Raw genomic sequence first — 19,040 nt, 5'->3', positions numbered from 1 at the left:
CCTCCCTCCTCACTCCTTTTCTTATCATAGACAGTTTCTGAACGTCACTGCCCTCCTTCCCTCTGATAGCTCCCACCCTCCTGCTCTGTTAGAACAAACAACTGAGACCTGAGCTGACCTTTCATTTCCCAAAGCCTCGACCCAGAGTCTGGGAAATAAGCTCCCAGTCAGAACAGAAAGTGAACCTTGTTACAGGTAACAGGTGTTGAATTCCAAGTTGGCTCCGTTTCAGATTCCTCTCTGGTGCCACAATCAAAAACAACAAGAATAGAATCAGCTGAGCGGTGACTCAGAAGGATTAGCTGCCTGATCCAAGCTGTCACCAGGGAGTGGACAATCTAATCGATAAAATGAAACTGCATCACACCAGGCAGTTTAATTATCTCGCAAAACACCCTGGCCTCAAAATCCAGGGGCGCGATTCTCCGCACTCACGATGGGTCGGAGAATAGCGGGCGGCGCAAATTTTTACGGCGACGCTGGTCCGACGCCCTCCCGCTATTCTCCCCCCCCCCCCACGGCTGCACCCTGACACGAATCGCTGCTCGCCGTTTTTTTACGGCGAACAGCGATTCTCCCCTGGCTGATGGGCCGAGTTCCCAGGCCTTTTCGGCCGTTTTTACGAACTCCAACACACCTGCTCTCACCGTTCGTAAAAACAGCCGCAAAGTGCTGTTCTGGGGAACCATGGCACCGATTGGCACGGCCGCACCACGGCCATGCCAAGGGTGCCATGGGCCCGCGATCGGTGCCCACCGATCGCGGGCAGTGGGTACTTACCCCGCGCACTCTTTGTTACTCCGCCGCCCCGATGGATCCGTCCGCGGGCCGGCTGAGGGGCATAACGGCCCGCGCATGCGCGGGTTTCACGCATATGCGTGATGACGTCATCCGCGCATGCACGGGTTGGAGTCGTCCAATCCGCGCTTGCGTGGCTTACGTCATCATATGCGTCAGCCGTCGCTAACTTTGGCACGCGGGTTTAGCGAAATTTGTTAAGCCCGCGATGCCGGAGTACACGGGGCCCCGCTGCTAGCCCCGACCGGGGAGCAGAGTCGGGTCCCGGGAGGGGGCGCGGAGGCTGCCGTGAAACACGGCCGGTTTCACGGCAGCCTTCACGACTCTCCGCATTTGCGGAGAATCACGCGCCAGGGATGTGACGCTACAAGTATCACAAACACGGTAGACGAGTTGAGGGCACAGGTTGACACAAGGGCCATGATTCTCTGGCCTCGCTGCGCTCTCGTTGAAGGGAAACGAGGCCTGTGAATAGCAGTAAAGGCCAAAAATGAGAACCACGCTCGGCACCAAACTGTTGGCGATGCAACTGGCCGACACCTGTCGGCAAAATCGGGATCTCGCCGTAATGTGGAGAGAAGCCATTTCTCACCATTTAAGCCCTATATCCATACAATTAACAGGAGCGACCCCATATCCAACGGCCTCCTGTCATTCAGCGGCCTCCCCAGCAAGTGGTCATGGTGCCGATTAGTGCTCCTTTTGAAAAACCTGAAGGGCTCCTGTGGGAAGCCGAGGAGGTGAGTCGCCACCTTTTCTCACAGGCAAAGCCCGAGGGTGCTGGGCCTGCAACCCCAGTGAAATGAAATTAAAATCGCTTATTGTCACAAATAGGCTTCAATGAAGTTCCTGTGAAAAGCCCCAAGTTGCCACATTCCAGCACCTGTTCGGGAAGGCTGGTATTATGGGAATTGAACTGTGCTGCTGACCTGCCTTGGTCTGCTGTAAAAGCCAGCTATTTAGCCCAGTGTGCTAAACCAGCCCCTTCTCCGCGGAGGTTGAGGAACCCTCGGCCGGTGGGGGGGAAGGGGGGCGTGGGGGGGAGGGGGGGCGTGGGAACCTGCGCAGGTTTGGACTGCCATGGGAGGGTGAGGGGAGGCCCTTAGGGGGGCAGCCATGGGGCATCTGCATGCAGCACCACCATGCCAATCCCTGGATCCCCTGGTACCCATTCCGTGGGCGACCCTTGTCTCTGCCCATCTACCCCACGACCACCCACAACCCCCATCGATTGCAGAGGCTACGGGCCATGCAGCTGAAGGCTATTGCTAATAGGGAATTGGCAATTTTGGTTAGGTGAGCACTTCACACAACCCAGGTGGATTCCGGTGGGTGGGCGGGCCACGTAGTTCAGGGGACTCATTGCCCAGCAACCCAATCACACCTTGATGCATGGACACTGTGCCTGAACACTGCAGGAGACAACACCACACACACAACAGCTGAACACCCAGTGGATGGGACACAGCTCCGGGGCCATGCCCATGGCAGGAGAGTGGGTGAGTGCCACCATTGGGGGGGGGGGGGGGGGGGGGGGGGGGGGGGGAATGCCTGGAGAGATGCACCAAGGATTCTGAGGTTGGCACGCATTGCAGATGAAAGTGACAGAGGCATCATACTGGTTGTGCACAGGGTGTTTATTGTGTGTATCATTTCCCAAATCTCCTGATGTTGCCACCACCCCCTCACCCTCTACCCACCCCTCGCCCTCCCCTAGTGCTCTCAGTGATCCCTGATGTGCTGGGCCTTCCTAACTCTACCACTACATCGAGGTGTGTCCCCAGGATGCACATCTGAGTTAGAACATAGAACATTACAGCGCAGTACAGGCCCTTCGGCCCTCGATGTTGCGCCGACCTGTGAAACCCCTCTAAAGCCCATCTACACTATTCCCTTATCATCCATATGTCTATCCAATGACCATTTAAATGCCCTTAGTGTTGGCGAGTCCACTACTGTTGTAGGCAGGGCATTCCACGCCCTTACTACTCTCTGAGTAAAGAACCTACCTCTGACATTTGTCCGTATCTATCTCCCCTCATTTTAAAGCTATGTCCCCTCGTGCTGGACATCACCATCCGAGGAAAAATCCTCTCGATGTCCACCCTATCTAATCCTCTGATCATCTTGTTTGCCTCAATTAAGTCACCTCTTAACCTTCTTCTCTCTAACGAAAACAGCCTTAAGTCCTTCAGCAACAGGCAACATCCTGGTAAATCTCCTCTGCACCCTTTCCAATGCTTCCACATCCTTCGGGGGCAGCCAGCTGGTTACGTCATCCTGTGGCCTTTGATGCCCTTGGCGGGCGTCCTCTGGGGCTTTTGGGCCGGAGGGAGCCAGCTCACTTGTTGGCGGCACATGCACAGCCGTGCCGCCCTGTCCCATGTGCTGACTGTGAGACACGGTGTCATCAGAGGAACTCGGGGGAGCTGGTGACCATTGACGCCACTCAATGGGACACACAGTGTCCCCTCATCCTGAGTAGTACCCATAAGGCCCTGGGGTTCACCTTGGGACGGAGGGACAGCTGGTTCGAGCCCCGGCTGCCCCTGCATCATCTGGCTCTGCCACCCTGGCGGTTCCCCATGGCCCGCACCATCGTGTCGATGCCCTCGGCGATGCTCCTCAATGACTGGGACAATGCCTCGGCAGTGCCCACCTGAGAGCGGGAAATGTCCCGCAGAATCTCAGAAAGGTGGGCCTGGCGCTGGGTGACATCCCCCAGCGAGGCTGTCATACTGCCGGGGCCCTCTGCCATGGCTGTCACCGACTGTGTGACACCTTGGACACCTTCACCAATGATGCTGGCATCATGCACTGGGCTCTCCACTGCGGACGCCACCCTAGCAGTGTTGGCCTCAGTACCACACATTGCCAGCAACATCTCCTGCACCCATAGCCTCTGGGACTCCTCCAATCGGCTATGGATCTGCTGGAGTGTCGCTGAGATCTCCCTCTGAATGTCCCGGCAACTCCCTAACGTCTCCATCAGCTCCGGGTTTACTTCTTCCACAGGCTCAGCATTAGGCTGGGACCCAACTGGGTCCTGGGATCGAGCAGACCTCCAACTATTGTCTCACCTGGGGGTTCAAGCCTCGACCTGATGTGCACCATCAGCAGTGCGGTGCTCACCAGATTATGCCCCAGTCGCCTGACTACTAACATTTCCCACCGAGGTGTGTGTATCTCTGCTGGTGGAGGGTGGGGATGACAGCTGTGCCGTGACTATTATGGTGGCATCCACGGAGCTCTCCTCCGAGATGTTCTCATGGGAGGCTGGAGGGGGCCACCCGGAATGGGCCAGTGCCGGCGGCTGGAGGACCTGTGGGAGAATGTGGCCAGTCGGAGGGATGGGTCAGTCAGTGAGGCAATAACAACTCATGTTTGACAGGTCCTTTGGCCGAGGCGGGTGATTCCTCATCTCTGCGACCTCTGCCAGCCTCTGCGTTGGTGACTGCTCTGTCTTCAGCCACCCCAGTCACCTCCAGGGCACACTTCTCGAAGGTGGTGCGGATTCTTCTATCCGTCACCCCGGAGCCAATCCAGGCCGAGGGTCCGGAAGGTCGTGGCATTTCCCGCTCGCTACTGAAGGGAGATGTCCTGAGATGAGACCCCTTAAATGCTAACATGCTTAAATGGTAACACTAGAATAGTTCTACATAAGTTGTTTTTTGAGGATTGAGACTAATCATAGAAAGTATATCCAGTAATCATTACTACCCATTGAACATTTATTTTAAGAAACATATAAAAAAAATGTTGTTTATTACAAACATATATCGAAACAGGTTACAGGAAATAAACACCCGAGGAAACATACTTCCCAGCAATCAACTACACAGTCTGTACAAATATTTTCCCTTTTTCACTCTCCCCCCCATCCGCTGCCCCCCCCCTCCACCCTGCGACAAACAGCCCCTCAAACATGGTCACAAACATCCCCCAACTTTTCTCAAACCCCCCCTGCAAAGCCCCTTAACTCATACTTCATCTTCTCTACCACAGGAAATCGTACAGGTCACCCAACCAAGCCGCTACCCCGGGGAGCGATGCCGACCACCACTCCAGTAAAATTCTCCGCCGTGCAATCAGAGAGGTGAAGGCCAAGACATCGGCCTTCCTCCTCTCCATGAGCTCCGGCTTCTCTGAAACCCAAATATCGCCTCCAAAGGGTCCGGGTTCACCTCCTCCTCCACTATCCTGGCTAAGACCGCAAACGCTCCCGCCCAGAATCTTCCCAATTTCCCCCAAAACATGTGGCTTGATTTGCTGGCCCCTACCCATACCTCACACTCATCTGCTACCCCCTGAAAGAACTCAGTCATGCTCACGCCTGTGCACCACTTTAAACTGTATCATGCTCATCCTTGCACAAGAGGAGGTCCCATTTACCCTACGCAGTGCCTCCCTCCATACTCCCCAATTGATCTCCCCTCCCAACTCCGCTTACAATTCTCGCGCTCGCCTCCCTGTCTCCCCCAGCCACTTGTATATATCCCCAATTCTTCCCTCCCTTTCCACATCCGGAAGCAGCAGTCTCTCCAGCAGAGTGTATCCCGGCAATTGAGGGAACCCCTTCCGGACCATTCGTGCAAAGTCCCTAACCTGCAGATACCTGAACTCACTCACCCTCGGCAGCTCTACCCTTTCCCTTAGCTCCTCCAGACTGGCAAACCCTTCCTCCAAATACAGATCCATCACCTTGATCAGCCCCACTTCCCTCCACCTCCTGTATACACTATCCATCCCCCCCCCCCCCCCCCCCCCCCCCGCTCAAGCATATCATTCTCACACAGCAGCGTCAACACCGACCTCCCTTTCACCCTAAAATGTCTCCTCAACTGATTCCATATCTTGACTGTGGACTGCACCACTGGGCTCCCTGAATACCTACACAGGGCATTGGCAACGCTGCGTATTTTTAGAACATAGCAGCAACGAACATTCAAATTCTTGCTAAAAGCAGTGTCCACAATGCATGATGGGATTTAAGCTAGCTAACTTGCCCATGTGTTAAGACAAACAGGATTAGACAGAAATAGTGTGGTCCGCAATAACACAGACAGCTCAGTAACAGTTTGTGGGGTAAAGAGGAACCAACTTCAACATCCTGCCCATGGATGAACAACCACGAACAAGCTAAGATAAGTAACATGGGAATGGCAAAAAAACAAATTCATAACAGATAAAGCATCCTGGTAAAGAGCAGGTGGCAGGATGGGGTTAAATCATGAGTTGATCACAGTCATCATGCTACTTATAATAAACTTTTTGGTCAATATAAAATTGACAGCTCCAAGGATTGGATCAAGTCTAACTGGGGTGGGGTATTTCTTTTTGGAAAATTGGATAATTGGGGCATCTGCACTAGTGCAAAGCAGAGTGGTTTTGGCATTTATCTAAATCATATGTTGACCAAGCTTAGAAAAATAAAGCCGTCTTAACCAGAGTTGATGTGTCTGCAGGCCTTTGTGTTCAGCTGAGCTGTAACTAAAAGGGAGGAACCCCATGTAAAAGCCACCTCAATACTCAGTCCTTGAAAACGCTCCGAAAGCTACCACACTTAGTAATCTTTCCGGAGAATCCCATCCAGGGCAGTAGGAGATTGATGCTATAATGGAAACAAGAGGGGCAAAATTGGGAGCTGAATTTCCCTGGTTATAGAGTCTTCAGACACAATAGCGTGGAAGATTAAAAAGGATATACTAAATGGACCAACAATGATATACTAAACGGGTCAGCGAATGAGGCTTTATGGGTTGAGCTTTGAAATAAAAAAGGGGCAATTACGCTGGGAGTAGACTATAGACCCCCAAATAGTGAAAAGGAGATGGACGAACAAATATGTAAGCAAATTTCTGCCTGTAAGAACATGAGGGCAATAATACTAGGTGACTTTAACTAACCCTATATCAGCTGGGGACCAAAGAATATAAGGGACACTGAGGGAGAAAAACATCATACAGTGTGTCCAGGAAATCTTTTCAACAATCAGTGACAAACCCAACGAGAGAGATGCAATTCTAGACCTTGTCTTGGGACTGTTGAAGGAGGTCATGGATAAAGGGTTGGGATCCTTGAAAGTTGATAAGCTGCCAGGGTCTGATAGATTGTTTCTGAGGCTGCCAAAGGAGGTCATGGAGCAAATAGCAGATACTCTGAGGATGATTTTCCAATCCTCACTCGGTACAGGGGAGGTACCAGAGGACAGGAGAAATGCAAAACATGGTTCCATGGTTTAAAAAGTATCAAAGGAAGTGCCAACCAATTATGAGCCAATTAGACTTCCGTCAGTGGTGGGCAAATTAATAGAATCAATCCTGAGAGACAGCATTAACTGTTGTGTAGAATGGCATGGACTAGTCAGGGATTGTCAGCATGGGTTTGCTTAAGGAAGGTCTTGCCTCACAAATTTGATTAAATTCTTTGTGGAAGTGACAAGCAGGGTTGATGAACGACCTTCGATGGCGGCCATGGAGTGAGTGGTCGCATATTTGGTGGCTCTCAGTCGAGGTGGATTTGTTTTGGTCCTTTCCCACCCGAATTGTGTGGTGTTCGTAGCAGAAGGTGCATGAGTGCCCAGGGAATGTGATACTCCTCTGGTGGGGCTGGAGTATGGCTCATCGGACGAGGAGTGCCACGAGGAAGCGCGAGTAACTGGTGCAGAAAAGATTTTGCGATGCAACACAGGAGAAGATGGCGGATAGCAAGGGGTCAGTGCTGCCCTCCCAGTGGTCAATGGAATAGCTGGTGGAATTGCCTCAATGGCAAATTTCAGCAGCAGTGGAAGGAGACCTCAGAGGATTTGGTCAAGGTGGTGGAGCTGTTTATGGCGGCGATCGAGCGGGTGGAACAGAGGCAGGAGGCTCAGGGCCTGGCAATCCAAAACGTGGAGGAGTCGGTGGTGGAACATGAGGATCGATTGACCTCACTGGAGGCGGAGATGGGAATGGTGTTGAGCAGCCCTGAAGGAGAAGCTGGAGGACCTTCAGAACCGCTCCAGGAATGTGAGTACATTGAACGTTAGAGAGGAGATCTGTGTAAAGTGTGGGACACTTTGGGTGCATGGATTGGGGAAGGGTACGGCGGGGGAGTGGTGATGGTGATTATGCCTTTGGTTTCTCTTTGTTTGCTGGTTGCTGGGAGGGTTGAGAAGGGTGCGGGGTGGATTTGAAGGATGAGGGGTAGTCAGAGGTTTTGGGCGAGGGCTACCATGTTAGCTGGCTGGGCTAGTTAATGGGATTAAAGTGGGGTGTTGCCAGGGAGAAGGTGTGGGGGAGGAGTGAGGGGGGATGGGGTTGATTCTCTGTTTGGGTTGGGGGAGGGTTGCTGACATGGGTGTGGTTAGCGCGGCGCAGTTTGAGAAGGGGTATGGCTGATCGGGACAGGAGGAGGCCGTGAGCCCCCCGAGCAGGCTGGTTATTTGGAATGTGCGAGGGATGAATGGACTGGTTCAGCGATTGCGTGTTTTCACACAAATGAGGAGTTTGAAGGCGGACGTTGTGTTTTTGTAGGAGTCGCACCATGGAAAGTTAATTGCAAGATATACCTAAAGTAGGGGCTGTTTAGCACAGGGCTAAATCGCTGGCTTTGAAAGCAGACCAAGGCAGGCCAGCAGCACGGTTCGATTCCCATATCAGCCTCCCGAACAGGCGCTGGAATGTGGCGACTAGGGGCTTTTCACAGTAACTTAATTTGAAGCCTACTTGTGACAATAAGCGATTTTCATTTTTCATTTCAAGTAGTGGAAAACCTCGATGATGTTGTGGTCACAGGAGTCCCTTGTGGAGTCTCACTTAAGTTGGGATCTTTACTCTGGATGTAACAGGAATGAGTGACAATGCCAAGCAGTGTGTTAAAATAACAATTTTATTAAATAATGGTGATTGCAATAATCATAGTGATGTAAAAATTATAGTTAATAATATCAAAAGAAAGATGTAAAAAGAAAGATAACTTTATTGAAAGGAGAAAGTACTTTCTAAATGTAAATGTCAGAACAAAAGGAGTTTTATTCAAAACGCAAACAAAACCCCCAAATCGTCCATTTCACAACAGACATTAAATTGGTAAAATCCTCCTTTGGTACATACATTACCAAATTCCTGAATAGCCTTGAGGACAGTTGAGTTGATGTCCTTTCCTCCATCGTCTTAAGTGGTCGCCTAATCCACTCCAGCTGCAGCCATGAATCCTGGAAGCTCTGTCCCTTAAGCTAAATTTCTGGCTTTATTTCAGCCTTTTGAGGCCCCTGCCTCAGGGCTGCACAATGTCACAGTGGTTAGCATTGCTCCCTCACAGCAGTGACCCAGGTTCAAGTCCGACCTTGGTGACTGTGTGGAGTTTGCATATTCTCCCCATGTCGGAGTGAGTTTCCTCTGGGTGCTCCGGTTTCCTCCCACAATCCAATAATGTGCCGATTAAGTGGATTGGCCGTGCTAAATTGAACCTTAGTGTCCAAAGATGTGCAGGTTAGGTGGGATCACACAAACATTCAACCCTCCACACCAACGGACAGTGGCAGCCATGTGTCCTTTCTGCAAGATGCACTGCAGTAACTCACCAAGATTCCTTCGACAGCACCTTCCAAACCCAAGACCGCTACCATCTAGAAGGACAACAGCAGCAGGAGCCTGGGAAACCCACCACCTGGAGGTTCCCCTCCAAGTCACTCACCTTTCTGACTTGGAAATATATCGCCGTTCCTTCAGTGTCGGTGGGATAAAATCCTGGAATTCTCTCCCTAACAGCACTGTGGGTGTACCTACACCATAGGGACTGCAGCGGTTCAAGAAGTCAATTTACTAACAGCTTCTGAAGGGCAACTATGGATGGGCAATAAATGCTGGCCTAACCAGCGATGCCCACTTCCCATAAATTAATTTTTAAAAACACGAGGCGGAATTCTCCGCTCCCGGGAAAAATCGTGAAGGCCGTCGTGAAGTCGGCCAAGTTTCACAACGGCCTCGGAGCCCGCTCCTCTCACCGAATTCACTCCCACCTGGGGGGGCGAGGAGCGGCGCTCCGTTATTCCCGGCCGCCGGGCCTTGGCGCTTGAGTCAAGGCGGCACGCCGAGAATGACGCGACGGCGGCGCCTATGTGACATCAGCCGCGCATGCGCAGGTTGGAGCCGGCCAACCTGCGCATGCGCGGCTGACGTCACGACGGCTGACAGCTCAATCCCGCGCATGCGCGGTGGCCGTCTTCTCCTCAGCCGCCCCGCAAGATGTGGCGGCTTGATCTTGCGGGGCGGCGGAGGGGAAATAGTGCGTCCCGTTGAGACGCCGGCCTGATGATCGGTGGGCACCGATCGCGGGCCTGTCCCCTCCCGAGCACAGTCGTGTTGCTCAGAGCCCTGTACTCCCCCCACAAGCCCCAAACGGACATATCTCGCCATTTCCACAACGGCAGCGACCAGGTGTGTTTGCCGCCATCGTGAAACGGTCGCGAACGGCAGGCCGCTCGGCCATCCGGGTCGGAGAGTCGCCAGTCGCCGTTAAAAACGGCGAGCGCCGATTCTTCCAAGCGGGGGGTGGGAGAATCGTGGGGGGCGCCAGGGGGTCGTGAAATTAGTCGGTGGGCCCTCCCGCGATTCTCCCACCCGGCATGGGGAGCGGAGAAAAGCGCCCAGGGGCTGGGGCAGGGAAGTGGACCAGGTAGGGTGCTCCTACAGAGGGGCAACATAGACCCGATGGGCTGAATGGCCTCCTTCTACTCTGTAGGCATTCTATTCTATGGGTCCTATGGAATTGAGATGTTCTCAAAACAAGAGTCTGGAATCATGAGTCCTTCTCAATTCTCCTCTCAGGCACTGAAAGACTTCATAGACTTTGCGTGTTTGATTTGTTTCCATGTCTTTTGATGGAGTCTCCCATCTTCCATCAGTCAGGTTGTATATCCATCAATCAATATCCATCTATTGATCCTGCTCCACCCCGTGTGTAAAGCTATTCATTGTCGTGCATGTAGTTCAAGGATCACCAAGTGCAGTGAGACAAAAAGACAACTTTTATTTTTGTGATCCAACTTGGAAAGGGGAAAGAAAGATGTCGGCTAAATTCCAGCTGTGGATGGTCAGTATGAAAAACACAGTGTTGGAAAAACACATCTACAGTTAATTAGATCTCCACTGATTACTATTGATACATTCATCCAGGCTCAATCACACCTAAGTTTTAACTGATGTCCTCAAAGTAGGATTCAATGAAAACTTATTAATGATTAGAAGTGATTCAGAAATAAAATTACAAAAATTAGTGATTGCCGGTTGTAAGCCTAAACATTCCCCGCAACTTAAATTCCCAGGGGCTGGTTTAGCACAGTGGGCTAAACAGCTGGCTTGTAATGCAGAACAATGCCAGCAGCGTGGGTTCAATTCCCGTACCGGCCTCCCCGAACAGGCAACGGAATGTGGTGGCTTTTCACAGTAACTTCATTGAAGCCTACTTGTGACAATAAACGATTATTATGCTGCGAGAGGCAGCACGGTTTTGTGAAGGGGAGGTCGTGTCTCACTAACTTGATAGAGTTTTTCAAGGGGGTCACAAAGCTGATTGATGCCGGTCAGGCAGTCAGTGGATGTTGTCCATATGGACTTCAGTAAGGCCTTTGACAAGGTCCCTCATGGTAGACTGGTACAAAAGGTGAAGTCACACGGGATCAGGGTGAGCTGGCAAGATGGATACAGAACTGGATAGGTCATAGAAGGCAGAGAGTAGCAATGGAAGGGTGCTTTTCTGATTGGAGGGCTGTGACTAGTGGTGTTCCGCAGGGATCAGAGCTGGGACCTTTGCTGTTCATAGTATATATAAATGATTTGGAGGAAAATGTAACTGGTCTGATTGGTAAGTTTGCGGACGACACAAAGGTTGGTGAAATTGTGGATAGCGATGAGGACTGTCAGAGGATACAGCAGGATTTAGATCGTTTGGAGACTTGGGCGGAGAGGTGGCAGATGGAGTTTAATCTGGACAAATGTGAGGTAATGCATTTTGGAAGGTCTCATGCAGGTAGGGAATATACAGTGAATGGTAGAACCCTCAAGAGTATTGACAGTCAGAGAGATCTAGGTGTACAGGTTCACAGGTCACTGAAAGGGGCAACACAAATGGAGAAGGTAGCCAAGAAGGCATATGGCATGCTTGCATTCATTGGCCGGGGCATTGAGTATTATAATTGGCAAGTCATGTTGTTGCTGTATAGAACCTTAGTTAGGCCACACTTGGAGTATAGTGCTCAATTCTGGTCACCACACTACCAGAAGGATGTGGAGGCTTTAGAGAGGGTGCAGAAGAGATTTACCAGGATGCTGCCTGGTATGGAGGGGATTAGCTATGTAGAGCGGTTGAATAAACTTGATTTGTTCTCACTGGAATGACGGAGGTTGAGGGGCGACCTGATAGGGGTCGACAAAATTATGAGGGGCAGAGACAGAGTGGATAGTCAGAGGCTTTTCCCAGGTTAGAGGGGTCAATTCTGAGGGGGCATAGGTTTAAGGTGCGAGGGGCAAGGTTTAGAGGAGATGTACGAGTCAAGTATTTACACAGAGGGTAGTGGGTGCCTGGAACTCGCTGCCGGAGGAGGTGGTGGAAGCAGGGACGATAGTGACGTTTAATGGGCATCTTGACAGAACATGAATAGGATGGGAATAGAAGAATATGGACCCCGGATGTGCAGTAGATTTTAGTTTAGATGGGCAGCATGGTCAGCACAGGCTTGGACGGCCGAAGGGCCTGTTCCTGTGCTGTACTTTTCTTTGTTCTTTGTAAATGGCATCATGTCCAATGGCGCTGTCGTCTTGTTTTCTCATCCACCAGACAGATTTAACCCTCACTCACACAGGCAGCAGGAAGCACATACCTGTTAGATAAGGACAACCGCTGAGGTTCCTCCAGCACTGCACCTGGGGCCTCCATGCCTGCCCGACTCACAGTCACACCTGCCTGCTCCTGGGGCCTCCATGCCTGCCCGACTCACAGTCACACCTGCCTGCTCCTGGGGCCTCCATGCCTGCCCGACTCACAGTCACACCTGCCTGCTCCTGGGGCCTCCATGCCTGCCCGACTCACAGTCACACCTGCCTGCTCCTGGGGCCTCCATGCCTGCCCGACTCACAGTCACACCTGCCTGCTCCTGGGGCCTCCATGCCTGCCCAACTCACAGTCACACCTGCCTGCTCCTGGGGCCTCCATGCCTGCCTGACTCACAGTCACACCTGCCTGCTCCTGGGGCCTCCATGCCTGCCCGACTCACAGTCACACCTGCCTGCTCCTGGGGCCTCCATGCCTGCCCGACTCACAGTCACACCTGCCTGCTCCTGGGGCCTCCATGCCTGCCCGACTCACAGTCACACCTGCCTGCTCCTGGTGCCTCCATGCCTGCCCGACTCACAGTCACACCTGCCTGCTCCTGGGGCCTCCATGCCTGCCCGACTCACAGTCACACCTGCCTGCTCCTGGTGCCTCCATGCCTGCCCGACTCACAGTCACACCTGCCTGCTCCTGGGGCCTCCATGCCTGCCCGACTCACAGTCACACCTGCCTGCTCCTTGGGCCTCCATGCCTGCCCGACTCACAGTCACACCTGCCTGCTCCTGGGGCCTCCATGCCTGCCCGACTCACAGTCACACCTGCCTGCTCCTGGGGCCTCCATGCCTGCCCGACTCACAATCACACCTGCCTGCTCCTGGGGCCTCCATGCCTGCCCGACTCACAGTCACACCTGCCTGCTCCTGGGGCCTCCATGCCTGCCCGACTCGCAGTCACACCTGCCTGCTCCTGGGGCCTCCATGCCTGCCCGACTCACAGTCACACCTGCCTGCTCCTGGGGCCTCCATGCCTGCCCGACTCACAGTCACACCTGCCTGCTCCTGAATCCCATGACCTAACCTAAAGGATGTGTGCCTCCTGGGTTCAGTGAACTTGCAATTCTCAACACCTCCAAAGTTGAAATCCCTTCTGATTCAGACACTTTGAATCACAACAACATGCTGCTGTTGTGGCAAACCACCTACACTGCCATCTCCAGCTAACCTTGTTTTATTTATTTTATTAATTAAAGGGTTTGTTTTGCATCTATTCAATTTATTTAGTCTTTATTTTAAATCCATGATATAATTTTCAGTTATTGGTGTGCTTTTTATCTGTAACTCACTCATTCCTTCCTTGTGCTGTGACCCCACTTTGTGGATTTTTCTCAGACTCACAGTTCTTCCTTTTCTCCCTAAAATCTCTGGTCTCGGTCTGCATCTCAGCTCAGCGTTAACTCACAGCTTACACATAGGGAACACCCCGGGCGAGTTCTTTTATTCACAGAAGATCACACAGGAAGCAGATGTAGACAAGTGGTACACAGCAATACTAAAATGAATGTGTGCCCTTTGTGTTTGTAAGTCACTTGATTCAGTTTCTCGATATTGTTACTAGCTGCTTCAATTTTATTTTCTTTATTCATTCATGGGATGTGGGTGTCACTGGGTCAGCATTTACTGCCCATCCCTGAGGGTGTTTAAGAATCAGCCACATTGCTGTGGATCTGGAGTTACATTTAGGTCAGACCAGGTAAGGATGACAGACTTCCTTCCCTTAAGGATATGCATGAATCAGATGGGTTTTTACTACAAATCTCACCATCTACCCTGGTGGGATTTGAACCTGGGTCTTCAGAGCATTACCCTGGGATACTGGATTATTAATCCAGTGACAATACCACTATGCCACGGCCTCCCCAATTGAGGACAATCTCAATCCAACCCCCAATGAGTGTTCAGTCAATCAGTCAATGTTGTTTTCATAAAACTCTAGGTTTGGATAAATCATCTGAAAATGGTTTGAAATTTGGTCCCTGATGTAAGATACATGGATTCACAGATGATACATATTGAAAAATGTCTGCCATGGTGGCAGACATTTTGTTACGGGGTTGGACGGCTCACTCACTCACTCTCTACCTAACCACCCCCCCACTCCTCCCCTCCGTCTCCCCCACTGCCCTCTCCATCTCCCCCACTCCCCCCCTCCGTCTCCCCCCACTGCCCTCTCCATCTCCCCCACTCCCCCCCTCCATCTCCCCCACTCCCCCCTCCATCTCCCCCACTCCCCCCCACTCTGGACCCCCCCTCCCGTTCTCAGGGATGCCTTCCCCGTTGTGGCTAGACTCGAGCGGTGCGCTAAGCGGTGCGCTAACCTCCTGGAAGCAGTCGTCAGCCAGCACGACTGGTTGACGAACTTAAAAAGCAGGTGTGTTTCACGCCATGTAAACAGTGCGCGATTAAGTCGGGACTTCGGCCCATCCGGGCCGGTGAATAGCGGGGGGGGGGGGCAATTAGTAGCGATTCTGATCGTGTCGGGGGCGTAATAGAGGCGTTTGGCGGGAATGGCGACTCGGAGATTTTGCGGGGTTCGGAGAATAGCGGGAGGGCGTCGGACCAGCGTCACCGTAAAAATTTGCGCCGCCCGCTATTCTCCGACCCGTCGTGAGTGCGGAGAATCGCGCCCCTGGATTCACAGATGATACAGATTTTAAAATAGTCACCAGGCAGAAACAACAAGACAGCATTTTGATTTATATCTAAAGAAATAACTTTATTTTCAAGTAACATTGCATATTTTAACAAATTGAACAATCTAAGACACATATAATGCCATTGCAAAGGACGAAGCAGTCTGACTAAATCATTTCTATTTTGGACACATACACATCTACTCACATAAAGTAAGGCTAAAGAAATACTGGCAGAATAATCATTGTTTTTTAAAATAAATTTAGAGTACCCAATTAATTTTTTCTAATTAAGGGGCAATTTAGCGTGACCAATCCACCTACCCTGCACATCTTTGGGTTGTGGGGGAGACACCCACGCAAACACGGGGACAATGTGCAAACTCCGCGTGGTCAGTGACCAAGAGCCAGGATTGAACCTGGGACCTTGGTGCCGTGAGGCAGCAGTGCTAACCACTGCGCCACTGTGCTGCCCAGAATAATAATTGTTAACTGAGAAAATTTTCATTCAACATTTTTGCTAACCATTATGTACAGTTAATTTGGGCTCATTTCAGTACAAAACAATAAGAAATGTCCCATTTCATCTTTTTACATATCAACCACCTTGTGGCAAACCTGAGTGACAATAAGAACTGGAATAATGTTCATATTGTGAGCAAATGTACATTAGATTAACACTGACACTCACAAAACCTCCTTCATAGCGAATTCCCACAATCACCAGACTTGGGCCTAACCTGAATTCACATTGCAAAGAAAAATATTTTGTTGTCTTTGGCCCCATTTGGAAAATAAAAATACTTTTCTGTTCTAAGGACACCTTCCCCTGCTTTGCCTAACATCTCTTGCAGGCAGAGTGCAGGCAATGGCCTGATTGGTCAGCAAACACAAACATGTGATGAACACCCTAATGTTATAAATGAATCAAACCAAGAGTGACAGTCAAAGTATTATTTACTCACTGACTGAAACCCTTAACCTCATAGACCTTGCACCATTGAGAAAAATGTAATTGAGTTTTATGGGAATTTTGTGTAATATCTAACACTCTATATCGGTGCTGTCATAGTTAACCACCTCGTAGACGCAGCGTAAGGAAGATGGTGCTCTCAGACTGAATATTGTAGTCAGCGAGTGAGTGACCATCCTCTAGCTGTCTGCCCTCATACACCAGGCGCTGCTGATTGGCTGGGACACCCTCCTGCCGCTGTACGCGTGCTCTAAAATCCTGAACAGACTCAGTGGGAAGAACGCTATGTGTAGATGTTTTCCCCTTTTCGTCCTTCAGGAATATCTGCATGCGCTCCTCCTTCTTGACAATCAGCATGACAACATTGCTGGGAGAGACATTGTAGTCACACAGCCTCTTGTCATCCCTCAGCTCCTCTGTGTTTCCGTTTTGTACCACCAGGCGCTGACGGAAATGGGCCACCTTGGTTTTTTCATATATCATCTTCTTGAGAGCTGAGACTTGGATGGAAGGGTCGATCTCAAGTTCAATAATCTCACCGGTCATAAACTTCACCTGGAGTCTCATCTTGTCAAATTGCTGTTGAGAAATGAACAAAATGTCAGTGACCGTGGAGATGTTTTGTATTGTGTATCAATCACATAATTTTAAACATGCAATACATTGTCCAGACAGTGACAGAATCGAGGGAACTAATATATTGTGTATTCTGCACCTATTCTACTCCCAACTCAATCAAACTTCCTTTCAATGTTTTATTCACAATGGGACAAACTATGGACTTTGTGCACACTGAACAGTCGGTGGGTGTGTGGGATAGGGGCTGTCAGGTCTCACTCCGTCAAATGCTACCTCGATGTCACTCACGCAGTATTTTGCTCGTTGTGTAGAATCTTTCTCAAATGTGTTTGTTTTAAATACTACACTGAGATGAAAGTGGATTTGTCAGACTGCCCAAAATCTAGTTCTGCCCCGGGGAGACAGCGATGTTTTATCTCACTTACATCTCTCTTGCTATTTAAATTTGCAATGATATTTATTCTCTTGTACCTTCACCACGTTCAAATGATATAATTTTATATTTAATTCTGAGTGAAATTGAACATAACACATTCAGACCCCTCCCCCCATATCAATTCACCCCTAACCTATCTTATTATTTTAGATTTTAAAAATTTGTAATTTTGGTTAATAAATGGTGAATGCATTGATTTCAAGTATGTGAATAACTCCCTTGGAATAACGGACATCGAACTTCACATAAAGATACAACCTTGTCTCCAACAAGCTTGAAAGTTTAAAAGTACTGTTTTATTTTTCCCACCCAGTTTTAACAATCATTTTTCATAAATTGCGTCTGAGATTCAGAACATCCCAATTTACACACCAGAAATAGAATATTAAAATAGCCCCAAACAGAATGAGAAATAGAATATTAAAAGAATCCCCAAACAGCAGAATGAACTTACAGGTGCAGGGTGCACAGATCCAGGAACGGTAATCAGCTGGATATTTTCTGATGCACCGTTTCTGTGCAGTTCACCTTCTCTGTTTATCTTCGCACCGACTCTCAGATCTGGGTGAGATGTGTGAATTAAACTCTTTGCTTCTGCTGCTCTGTATGTTGCTGTGCCTCCGCTGTGTGTCTCCGTTTAACAATTCTCTGTCTCTCTGGCTGGCTCCCTCTACTTTTATTCCCCCAGCTTGTTTCCGAACGTCACAGCTTTGCTGCTCTCTGATTGCCCAACACTCCTGGCTCTGCCATAAACCCGCCCCTCCAGATCTGAGCTAAAGTTTCAATTTCCGAAAACACCCCCGCAGAGTCTGACAAATGATCTCAGTCAGCAGCAAACAGCCTCTGATCAGTTTCACTTTCCATTTCCTTCCCAGCTTTTTCAGCCGAAATGTCAGGGTGGGTGGGGCAGGGGGCAATGTGTTGATGCTATATTTCCCTCAGCTGTTTGAATACTTTTTACCCCTACACATATCAACTTGACTCAATGTTTACATTTTTAAAGTTTCTTTTAAAACACACAAAGCAAGCATTTACGCTGCATTTATGTGTAACCATTTAAATGTTCTTCAGCGATCACTCACTAACAAGCATGACTGTCTGTGATACTGGTCACGGGTTTTGTAATCATTATTATAATCTTTATTAGTGTCAAAAGTAGGCTTACATTAACACTGCAATGAAGTTACTGTGAAAAGCCCTTAGTTGCCACACTCCGGCACCTGTTCGGGTACACAGAGGGAGAATTCAGAATGTCCAATTCACCTAACAAGCACACCCTACAGGACTTGTGGGAGGAAACCGGAGTGCCCGGAGGAAACCCACGCAGACATGGGGACAATATGCAGGCTCTGCGAGTCCTTGCATTGCTGATGAGCCCAATCCTAGAGCCACATCTTTGACTGAACACTACAGGGTTAAAGGCAGGATTCTTGGAAGTGTGGAGGAACAGAGGGATCTTGGGGTCCATAGATCCCTCAAAGTTGCCACCCAGGCTGATAGGGTTGTTAAGAAAGCGCATGGTGAGTTGACTTTCATTAACCGCGGGATTGAGTTTAAGAGCCGCAAGGTTTTGCTGCAGCTTTATAAAACCCTGGTTAGACCACACTTGGAATATTGTGTCCAGTTCTGGTCGCCTCATTCTCGGAAGGATGTGGATGCTTTGGAGAGGGTGCAGAGGAGATTTACCAAGATGCTGCCTGGACTGGAGGGCATGTCTTACAAAGAAAGGTTGAGGGACCCTGGGCTTTTCTCAC

At 50.2% G+C, this 19,040-nt stretch overlaps 1 protein-coding gene across 1 annotated transcript; it reads right to left on the bottom strand.

The window, feature by feature from the left end:
* Positions 1-15,364: 15,364 nt before the first annotated feature.
* LOC119952181 (polyubiquitin-like) lies at positions 15,365-17,940 on the bottom strand. Its single transcript, XM_038775826.1, has 2 exons — positions 17,741-17,940; positions 15,365-16,850 (listed from the first exon to the last, which is right to left on the bottom strand). The coding sequence occupies exon 2, from the start codon at positions 16,836-16,838 to the stop codon at positions 16,371-16,373; it is 468 nt and encodes a 155-aa protein (XP_038631754.1). The 5' UTR covers positions 16,839-16,850; positions 17,741-17,940; the 3' UTR covers positions 15,365-16,370.
* Between the last annotated feature and the right edge of the window lie 1,100 nt (positions 17,941-19,040).

The sequence above is a fragment of the Scyliorhinus canicula genome, chromosome 1 (genome assembly GCF_902713615.1).
Source record: "Scyliorhinus canicula chromosome 1, sScyCan1.1, whole genome shotgun sequence".
NCBI lineage: Eukaryota > Metazoa > Chordata > Chondrichthyes > Carcharhiniformes > Scyliorhinidae > Scyliorhinus > Scyliorhinus canicula.
Note: the sequence above shows the minus strand (reverse complement) of the source record. Positions and strands in the feature narration are given on the sequence as shown.

Bases quoted from the DNA above. Each gene is read 5' to 3' on its own strand.
- LOC119952181 (XM_038775826.1), bottom strand. From the start codon at position 16,838: ATGAGACTCCAGGTGAAGTTTATGACCGGTGAGATTATTGAACTTGAG.